The sequence below is a fragment of the Grammomys surdaster genome, unplaced genomic scaffold (assembly GCF_004785775.1).
Source record: "Grammomys surdaster isolate TR1022 unplaced genomic scaffold, NIH_TR_1.0 169, whole genome shotgun sequence".
Classification (NCBI taxonomy): Eukaryota; Metazoa; Chordata; class Mammalia; order Rodentia; family Muridae; genus Grammomys; species Grammomys surdaster.
In genome coordinates, this window is record NW_021604617.1 from 7495912 (window position 1) to 7506846 (window position 10935).

Here is a 10935-nt window from a genome sequence, read left to right on the forward strand (position 1 = left end):
GAGAGAGAGAGAGAGAGAGAGAGAGAGAGAGAGAGAGAGAGAGAGAGATTGATTTCTAACAAGGGCCCTAGGCCTCTCTCCTCCTCAGAGGATGCTTTCTGAGGAATGGACTGAGAGCCCAAGAAATGATACTTCTATTTATCTCTGCTAAGATCTTACCCATCCATCTTCTTAGGTATATTCCCTGGGAGAGTTGTGACCCCAGCTCTACTGCCCCTGTGATGTGTTACACTAATATATACACGTGCGCTGTCTGAGCTTCCTGAGGAGCTGCCTCTGGAAGTAAGAGTCCATCATGCTCCATTGAGATAGCAGGTTTGTTTCAAAGTGCCCTCCAAGCCTCTTGTCTGGGAATGGACAACCTAACCTTAAACGGGGAGGAAGAGAACAGCAGAACGGGCCACAGCTGAAAACACCATGCTTCTGTGTTATAGAACACAGCCTGAAGGTTATGATCTTAGTAAGGGTTTTATTGCTGTGAAGAGCCTCATATATAAAGGATGACATTTCATTGGGGCTAGCTTACAGTTTCAGAGGTTTGGTCCATTATTGTCTTTGTAGGGAAGCATGGCGGCACGCAGACAGACAGGGTGCTGGAGGAGCTGAGAGTGCTACATCTTGATGGGCAGATAGCAGAAAGAGACTGTATGCCACACTGGGTGTAGCTTGAACATAGGAGACCTCAAAGCCTGCCCCCACAGTGACACACTTCCTCCAACAAGGCCACACCTCCTAATAGTGCCCCTCCCTATGGGCCAAGCATTCAAACACATGAGTGGGCCATTTCTGTTCAAACCACCAGATTAGTGTCTCTAGCAGAAGTTACTGTTGTTTACCACACAGTATGAAAGTGTAGAGTCAGAGAAGCTGGAATTCCAGCCATGGGAAGCTCATCCATGAAGGCAAAGCTCATCTGGGACCCAGCTGGCTGCTTCAACTTTCCTGGTTGATTTGATGGTATCTGTGTCTGTCCTGTTTGTTTCTTTGTTCTTCTGTTGAAGCCTCACCCAAGGGAAGATGGCTCTGCCAGGAACTCTGTCTCTTGGAAACTCTCACTAGTGCCTCAATGGGGCTTCCTCCCTTTTTTGCCACATGTTTTAAGAGCCTTGTTTTATGATAGTTTGCTATCTCTCTGCTATTTAGTATATATGTTTTTACTTTGGCTTGCTGTATACGTAATAAATAAACTCACTTGAAACTGAAAATACGGTTGTCATAGATCATTGGGCAGACCCTACAGAGCAGCCCCACCCCAGTCAGGCCACTCACCTGGCCACGCCTCCAGCAAAGGAGCACACAGAAAACTGATAGCATCAGGCCCTTGAGCAGGAGGAGTCCATATTGCACAAAGACCAGAAGCCCCGGGGAGGTCCGGCCAGGAGAGGAAGAACTTTGGTTTCTGGAGGCAGGAAGCAGATAGAGAAGCCTGGGTTGGGATGTCCCCTGTTCCTTTGTGATCCTAAGCCATTTCCTTGTAGCTGGAGTTTATGTGCATACTGACCTACCCATTGTCCAAAGGGACAATGAACACAATCTGGAAGGGAACTCTGGGGTCCCTGGGCCTGAGAGGAAACCAGGTTATAAGACACACAATTGGAAGAGTTAAAACCTCTGGCTGGGGATCTGGACTGAGCTGGGAGAAGGAACTGCCTCACCTCATTAGCTAAGAAGCCATCAAGCTGGTCCATGTTTTGACCTGCTGGGAAGAGGTGGTCCCAGGACCAGAGCTCATGCCTGACCACTTTGCTCATTGTGACGGTGTGACGTGGTGCTTCCTGAAGATTTTACTTATCGACACGTGTGAGTACACAAGTTTGCCTTTTAGATTTTCTGTTATCTCCCTTGTTGTCTACCTAGTCCCACTGGATTGGCCATTGTTTTCCCATTTGAGGACCATAACTGCCCTGCCGTGTTTGTCTTTTAATTAATTTCTTCAGTCTCTCATCTGCTTGCAAACATCTCCCATAATGTTGCTTGTTGAGTGCAATCCCTCCCTCCTTCATGTACTTTATTTAACTTAACCCCCATATGTACATTTTTAATGTTTCTGTAAAAAATAAAAATAAAAATATCTCCTCCTCTTCACCAAGATATTCATCTGCTCTTTCTTCCTTCCTTCCTTCCTTCCTTCCTTCCTTCCTTCCTTCCTTCCTTCCTTTCTTTCTTTTTTTTTGAGATAGGGTCTCATTATGTAGTGCTGTCTATCCTAGAACTTGTTAATGTAGACCAGGCTAGCCTCAAACTTACAGAAATCCCCCTGTCTCTTCCTTTGAAGTGCTGAGATTAAAGGCATGCACCATCACACCCAGCCACGTCTTTTTAAAAATTAACTTAGGTTTATTTTTCATAGATATGCAATTTTAATCTGCCCAGGATTCAGCATTGTGTACAGTGGCAGAAGACCTGGCTGGGGTTCATTCTTAAGTTATGTAGCTAGTCTTCCAAATAACGAGACCTTGCCCCACTGTTTATGGATATCACTATATGTTATAATCTGTCCCTGCATTTCCACAGATCTGTTTACATGCTCCCTCCTGGTGCTCTGTCCCTCTCATTAGGGTCCTCCATCTTTTTTTTTAAAGATAGAGATTTATGTAGCTCAGGCCGTCCTCAGACTCTCTGTGTGGGGCAGGATGACCTTTACCTCCTGATCTCCTAGTCTCCACCCCCCAATACAGGGATTACAGGCATGAGTACGACAGGCTCACTTCCTGTACCTGTGCCGCACTGTTCTCAGAGGTAGCTATTTGTTTATTTATTTTATATTTTGTACGAATGTTTGGCCTGCACATATGTATGTATACCATATGCACGCCTACAGAGGCCAGAAATAAATGTCAGGTCTCAGGAACTAGAATTATAGCCTGTCGGGAGTGCTGGGAATTAACCCCGGGCATGATCTTTGTTGATCTTGCACCTGACAACCTTGCCTAACTTTTTAATGAGACTTCATGGTTGCTTGATTCTGGGGGCATTTCTTGTTTCTGGTTTTGTTGTTGCTTGATTGTTTATTGGATTTGGAGAAGTCGGTTGGATTTTTTTTTTCTGTTTCTGTTCTGGTTTTTAGAGCTGGTTGTATAGCCCTGACCTTAGAAGTTGCTCTGTCGTCCAGGCTGGTCTTGGTCTCACAGAGATCCACCTGCCTCTACTTCCTCAGTGCTGAGTGTTTATATATATATTATCTTGGTCGTGACTGCAGTATATCTAGTGTGCTAAAACTTTTCAAAGAAACATGTACAGGTTTTTATGGTCTTCATTTAAAAAATCTTCTTAATGTTTTGCAATCTCACCATCTTTCTTACTCATGGGTGTGTGGGGGTCCGATGGCTTTAGCTATCTCATTACATTTGATATGAAATCTCATTCTTGTTCTTTTGTAGATAATCTTTAAGTTTCCAGAATGTTCTGGTCTTGACATTCTCAAATCAGGAACTAGATCTACAGATGTCCATCTGCGTGTCTGTGTCTGTGGGAATGGCTCCTCTCTCTCTCTCTCTCTCTCTCTCTCTCTCTCTCTCTCTCTCCAATGTCTTTAATGAGTAAGAGAGATAAGGAGAGAGAAAGGGATAAGGAAGGAGAGAAGGATGGAGGGATAAAATGAGACAGAGATAGACAGATTGAGAGAAAGAGAGAGAGAGAGAGAGAGAGAGAGAGAGAGAGAGAGAGAGAGAGAGCAAGCACTGATATAGTTTCTTTCTCTACTTTCTGACACAAGATCTCTTGCTTAACCTAAAGCTCACTGGCTGGAGAGTCTGCTGACTGGCCACTGAGTCTGTGAGACCTGCCTGTCTCTTCCTCCCAGCACTGGGATTCCAGATACAGATCTGCCATACCCAGCTTTTTATGTGGGTGTCGGGACCCAAACTCGGATACTCACGGTCCCTGCTCACGTAGCAAACACTGATCATTGAGTCAACTCCCTAGCCTCCTGTGAGTCTTTGTTACCTGAGAGCGTTCCTTTCCTTACAACTCTCTGAAATTTATATTGACTCTTTCTTCAAATATCTCTTCCTTTTTCATCCTTCCTTATAGAGATTCAGACTCATTCTGATCCTCTCTGCCTTTTCTACAGCTCTTCCAATACATAGGACCTGCTCCCCAGGCCCCAGTTTTTCTTTCTCCACCTCCATGTCTGGACCTGGGGGTGCCTCTGAAGAGCTCGATGCCCAGCCATCCTGAGGATGATCCTTCACTACAGGAGCTCCCTGGGCATCCTTTCCCAGGACTCTGTCCTCTAAAAGCATCCCAACTCACCTGTGCTCAGAGCCATTGACGGAAAGGTCAGTGATCTCCTCATTGACGGAAGGGTCAGTGATCTCCTCAGGAGAGGTGGTCAGAACGAAGAAGGACGAAAAGATGGTGGCTGCTTAGAGGACCAGGGTGGAGACCAAGAATGGGTCCCGAGAGCATGAGAGAAAATAGAGAAGGGTTAGACAGGAGCACACCTCACCTCAGGCCAGGGCTACCTGCACCTAAAATCTTTATACTTAATGTGTTTACATATGTAAGGGCATCAACCATTAAAGCAGGCTTCCCGTAACCTTACCCTCCCTAAACTGCCTGGCTAGCCCCCTGTCCTCCTGGGAAACCTACCTGTACTTTCTGGGAGCCAAGAAATTGTCTGTGAAGGAAGAGTTGATGAGGCTAGAGAAGAAAAGACAAGATAACTATGCATAAACGGGAGAATGAAGTCTGGACACTAATCTGTGAAAGATGCAGGAGGCTCAGGGTTGACCGGACCTAAAATCTTTAACCTAAGACTTACGTATTTATGGGCTGCTGAGATAATCTGATGACCTGACTTTGAGCCTTAGAACCCACAGTGGAAGGAAAGAGGCAACTCCCAAAAGTTGTCCTCTGATCCCCACATGTGTACTATGGCCCATGCCCTAGTACACACAATGATAATAGCAATAGCAATAGTAAGAATAATTATTATTATCATCATTAATATAGTTATAAATTTTAAAAGGGGATTTCACACATCTGTGCTACGCCATTTACTGTTTCAATATATGTTGTATATATGGAATGACATTCAAATTGAAGTTAGCTGTGTACTTGACATTTATAATTTCTTCATGGTAAAACCATTTAAAATCCTTTTTTGTAGTCTTTTAAAAGTAGGCAGAGGCTAGAGAGATGGTTAAAGCACTAGCTGCTCTTGCAGATATGGGACAATAAGATAGATGATAGATAGATGATAGATAGATGATAGATAGATAGATAGATAGATGATAGATAGATGATAGATAGATAGATAGATAGATAGATGATAGATAGATAGATAGATGATAGATAGATGATAGATAGATAGATAGATAGATAGATAGATAGATGATAGATAGATAGATGATAGATAGATGATAGATAGATAGATAGATGATAGATAGATAGATGATAGATAGATGATAGATAGATAGATAGATAGATAGATAGATAGATAGATAGATAGATGATTGATAGGGGATAGGAGATATAGGACAAGCCTTTGATTCCCAGCACCCACAGAGTGGCTCACAACCATCCATAACTCCAGCTCCAGAGGACTCAGATCCTCCTCTGACCTCCATGGGCACCAAACATATGTGTTACACAGCTATACATGCAGGTAAAACATGCATATGTATAAAATAAGATAAATAAATATTCTACATTTTTAATAATCAGAAGCAAATAGCACATTATTGTCATCTGAAGTCTGTGCAGCACAGTATTAGAATTTCTGTCCCCTTCATGTCACTCAATAGTCTTCACCCAAGCCCCGCCCTCAGTCTTCCTGGCTCCTCCCTCAGCTTCTGGTAACCACCAATCTAGTCCGATGTCTATCAAATCAGCGCTTTGTTATTGTTGATTGGTGGTTTTGAGATAGGATCTCACTGTGTAGCTCTGACTTGCCCAGAACTCCCTTGGTAGACCAAGGTAGCCTCAGACTCACAGAGATCCATCTGCCTCTGCCTCCTGAGTGCTGGGATTAAAGGCTTGCACCACCATACTGGCTAGCACTTTGTTTTTAAGTCAGGGTTCCTTGTAGCCCAGGCTGAACTCAAACTTACTTCATAGCTCAAGATGGTGAACTTGTGATCTACCTATCTCCACTTCCCAATAACTGGGACCATAGGCTGGTAAGACATATAGTAGTAGTTCCAGGCTGTTGTCACAATGACAACTGTGCTAATTTACATGTACAAATGGCTACACATAAGGCTTTCTCTGAGTCTTCCCCAGCACCTCTTATTGTTTGTCTTTTGTGGAAGGGTGATTTTTACAGAGTGATATGATATCTCACAATGGTTTTCATTCATGTTTCCCTGGTAGGCAGTGATGTTGAGGGTTTGGATGTTGTTTGGTTTGGTTCTGACAACTGCTCAGATTGGCAGGGGAGCATTATGTATATAGCAGAAATCAAATCTGGCCTCCCAGTGGGAAGTGGGTTATGGTAGACCTGATAGCACACTTTATTTCTCTATATCTGAAGCCCTGAGTGGAACTTTCTCATTGCTTAGTCTCTAGGGTATCCACCCAAGGGGAAGGCCCTACTGAGTCTCAGGCTCCTCCCCTTGCCTGACCATCACTCTTTCCTCCTCAATAACCTACTCATCTTTGTTTGGAGCCAGATGAAGGAAGAGTGGGCAAGGGTATAAGAGAAAAGGAGAAGATGACTGTGTGGGGTCCTGAAGAGAAAATAAAGTCCAACCCCCAACCGGGGGCTTAGAGCATATGTCAAGAGACAACAAGCTAATGACTAGCAGGTGATCTTCCTGAGATGACTCCACCTTAGTTTAAAATTTATGATGGAACTTCAGTAGGCAAGGCCCAGGAGAAAATCATTTTAGGAAAGATTCTTGCTGTTAATGTGCTTTTCCTGTTCTTATCACATACATAACAATCACTAGATATTAGCCTACCCTTTAGAGCCGATCTCTGCAGAATGACAAAGGTGTACTGTCTTGTAGTAATGCTGTATAGAAAACTGGATGGTTGCTTTACACTCAATGATGATCCTATAAGAATTCCTTAATTCATAATAATTATTAAGCTGTTTTAATAACACTATTAACTCCTTTCTGATAGCCAAAACTGCAATGAGAACTCTGCCAGTCTTTAGTATCGACAGTTAATTGCTACAGACATTCTACTACTCAGAGCACATTTCAAGAGGTTGTAAAACCATTAGTCAAAGGTTATAAAAAAGGAGTTAATGATTTATTATAGGTAATAGGGGAGAAGATAAAATAGTGACTGGGTTTATCTATATAAAACTTTACGAGCAACTAACTTAGTTATGGGTTTTAATTCTCTATGAACCTGTGGAGTTGTGTCAGGTGTTTAGCCAGATAATTACTCCTAATGGATTTGCATGTAAACATTCTCTGTTGTGAACTTCTATTTGAACTTATGTGTAAACTTGTGATGAACTTTTTACCATGTGATCATGTATTCTGAAAGACACCTAAGTGCTGAGGACAAAGAGAAGAGTCAGAGCTGAGCTGAGGAGAACTTTTAGACAGAACATTTTTTTTAGACATGATCTGAACAGAACTGATTTAGAACAGAACGGAGGACAAATTTTTAGTCAACACACAAGAGAATTTTTTAGACAGAACTGAACTCCATAAGAACTTGAAGTAAAGGCATAGCATTGGAGAAAAGGCATTGAGAGTAAGGGCATTATTGTGACATCAGAGCAGGAGGAGAGAGCAAGATTAAAAGGAGAGCACAGAGTGCAATAATTTAGAGACTATAGGTAACATAAAAAACTAAGAGGGCAATGTGCAGAATGCAGAAGAAAAGAGGAAAAAAAAGAAGAAGCTGCAGAGAGCAGAAGGGCAGGTAGGCTTCTCCTTACCATGGGACAGAACAGTGAGGCTTAGTCTTATGAAAGGAACAAAACTTTCTTCTTTAAAACGTGGGTTTAATTCATTTAGCATCCAAGGGGTAGAAGCCTTTTCTTTCTCTATGCAGTAAAGATTGGAGCTCATTTGTCACCCAGAATGACTGAGTTCTCTCTGCACTGATGCTTGGTCTTTTGCTCCAAATGCATGTGTAAGTGTGGTTGTGTGTAAGTATGTAATTGTGAGAATGTATGAAATCTGGACCCAACCGATTTGAATGTAAACGTATAAATATGCATGTGTGAATCTGAATGATTTTATTCGAGTTTATGCGTATTTTCTTATGTAAAAGTTTTTCCTTCAGTGAGCATGATTCTCTTCTCCTGGTTCAAGTTTCTTTCTCCAAACTTCCCCCTAGCCTGACAAACGAGAGGCATCTGGAAAAAGGGAGAAGTCTCTAGCAATTAATCCTTTACTTAATCTCCTGCTGTTTTAGGGTGAGGTGCTAAATGCCAGAGACTGCAGTTCCTGGCCTCAGAGGACACAGAAGGCAGGTCAGCTACAGTAGCAAAGCAAGTTAGACTTAGATAAGTAAACTTTTTATTACTATACAGCAAAACTCTAAATATCTCGTAAGACAAAAGTCTTATCCTTTGCCCACGCTCTTTCCCCTCTGCTGCTTCAAGGAGAAACGAGAACAAAACAGGACCATGCCAGGCTTGGCCCCTGGCAAGCAAGACCCCAGGGGCCCTTGGGCCAGTAGGAATTTGTACCTCAGGTCTGCCTAAGTAAGAAAGTGGGTAGGAGGGCTGGAGAGATAGCTCAGCCATTGAGCACACAGAAGGCTCTTGCAGAGGATCTGAGTTTGGTTTCCAGCATCCACACTGAGTGGTTCACAGCAGCGTGTGACTCTAGCTGCAAGGGGATCCTAGTCTTTGGTTTTCATGGGCACTGGTACACATGTGGCATGTGCACATAATTTAAAATAAAAACATTCCAACATTTTTTTTTTTGAGACAGAGTCTCACTATGTAGTTCTGGGTGGCCTGGACCTCACTATTTAGACTAGGCTGGCCTCAAACTCATATCCACTTGCCTCTGCCTCACAAATGTTGGGATTAAAGTTGCTAGTATAAACTAAATAAGAATCGGAGAGAGACTCCAGGTGCCTACCCCATGAAACTTAAACATTCTTTCTCAACGCAGAGCCAGGCGTGACAGAGATTGAAAGCTGTCTCTCCTCAGTCAAATCAGGTGTCAAGATTAGGGGTCACAAAGAGAAGGAAGGGATCAGGGATGTATATTGTGCTTGGTCCCTAGAAGGGGGTTGAATCTCCAAGAAAGGGCTTACCCGGAGACACTACCAGGCTGATGTTTCTGAGGACGGTTACTTCTCTGCGGGAAGCACTATACAGACCACACCAGTAGAACGCCGAGTCCTCCTCTGTTAGCTGAGTCATGGTGATGTTGAAGAGGCCAGCTTCAGGATCATCCCAGATGCTGTGCTGTAATTTCCTGACTGCTTTCCGAGGCTCGGAGGTAGTGACCACTCTACTACATCTATTTGGGGATGTCTGCCGACACCACATTTTCAGCACATAAGGCCCTTCCTCAGACGTGTACTTGCACTGCACAGACAGGCTCTGTCCTACCATTCCATGAAGCTCTTCAGATGTGACTGTGGATGCCCAGACATCTGGATGACAAACCGTCAGGTCAGAGGTCAGAGTTCCAGCTGTATACATTTGTTTCTTGGGCTGAGGAAGCCAAGACAATGACTTCCAACACCCAAACACAGAACACAGCCCCAAAGCCAGCCCTGGTCACAGGGTCAACCTGCTTCCTGCCCAGCCCTTGTCCTATTATCCCACCTCTCAACCCCTTGTGCCCTGAATCATCTCACCTGAGGCCAGGAGCACCAGCAGCACAGGAGCACATAGCAGATCTGAGCACCTCCGGGCCATACCAGTCCAGACTCTGCAATGGAAGAGAGGAGAAAAAGAGGAGGCCTCTGAACTAGCAAGAGTCTTCCCCTAAGACTCAGCATCTGTGAGATGTAAGAACCAAGGAAGATCAGAGCTTTGGTTGGGGAAGTGGGCAGCCTGGGAAGGCGGGCCTATGGACCCATGAGAGGAACAGTAGCCAGGCCTGCACCAGAGACTGCAAGCTGCAGGGTCCATCTCTGGCCCTCACACTTCACCCCTGCTCATCCTCTCCCCATCTCAGCCACTCCACACCATGTACCAATCACATTTCTCCATTGTTGCTACAAAAAAAAAACACTCTAGAAAAAAAATATGAGAAGTAAGAGTCCCGTTCCTCTTTTGTTTTTCCCTGAGAAAGGTTAAAGGTCCCTAGAGGCGTGGCCAGAGTCCTGGGAATCCCCATCCCTAAGATAAGTCAGGGCCTTCACCTCCAGTGTGCAGTCATCCTGGAAGGTTTGTGAGCCAGCAGACTCCAATGCCAGACTGTAAGGATGGTCCCTGGAAAAGAGGAGGGGGGCTACTGGGAGCTAAAGAACAATGAGGAAGAACTGTCAGAAGGGAAGCCAAGAGGGAGGGGCCTTTCAGGGGTGAGAAAGGAAGCAGGGGAATTCATGACCATGTTGAAGGGACACATGAGTGGGGGAGTGAAAAGATAAGAAAAATTATCTCATGTTAATATCTCACATGCAAAAATGTCTGCAAGAAAGGGTGACCCAGGCTGGGACAGCGTAGCAATAAAATGTCTATATTCAACATATAAAATGCCCACAAGTCTGGGTTTAATGAAGTAGATCAACAAGTGGAGAAGAACAATGCTTCCCGGAAGCAAGGATTCCATGACTATAATGGGGGTTGGGAGGACTGAAGGCCTGTATCTCCCAAAGTCATATGATAAAACTCAACTCCAACAGAGGTAGGGCCTCTGAGGAGTTGACAGGTCACACGGGTTCCATGCTTATGAATGAAGTTGGAGCCTTTGCAAAACAGAGCAAGAGACAGTCTGAGACTCTGTCTGAGGCTCGGTCCTGCTGTGGTTTGTATATGGTTTCCATTTGCTCTTAAAATGGGTGGATCAGAAGCTCAGTTCCCAGAGTAGTGTAAGGTAATGTAAGGCC

General features: G+C 44.1%; 1 protein-coding gene across 3 annotated transcripts in view; it reads right to left on the minus strand.

Moving 5' to 3' along the window:
* The window catches only part of Treml4 (triggering receptor expressed on myeloid cells like 4), an 11168-nt gene extending 1174 nt beyond the window's left edge, over positions 1-9994 (minus strand). The window contains exons 1-5 of one of the 3 annotated variants that reach the window (XM_028766597.1): positions 9739-9994; positions 9187-9531; positions 4594-4644; positions 4255-4366; positions 1270-1399 (exon numbers count right to left, since the gene is read on the minus strand). In XM_028766597.1, the coding sequence (XP_028622430.1) occupies positions 1270-1399; positions 4255-4366; positions 4594-4644; positions 9187-9531; positions 9739-9799 (699 nt within the window). In that variant the 5' untranslated portion in view covers positions 9800-9994. Of the gene's footprint in view, positions 1-1269; positions 1400-4254; positions 4367-4593; positions 4645-9186; positions 9606-9738 lie in introns of those variants that run through there. The other 2 variants (XM_028766598.1, XM_028766599.1) reach the window with 2 other exon arrangements.
* Between the last annotated feature and the right edge of the window lie 941 nt (positions 9995-10935).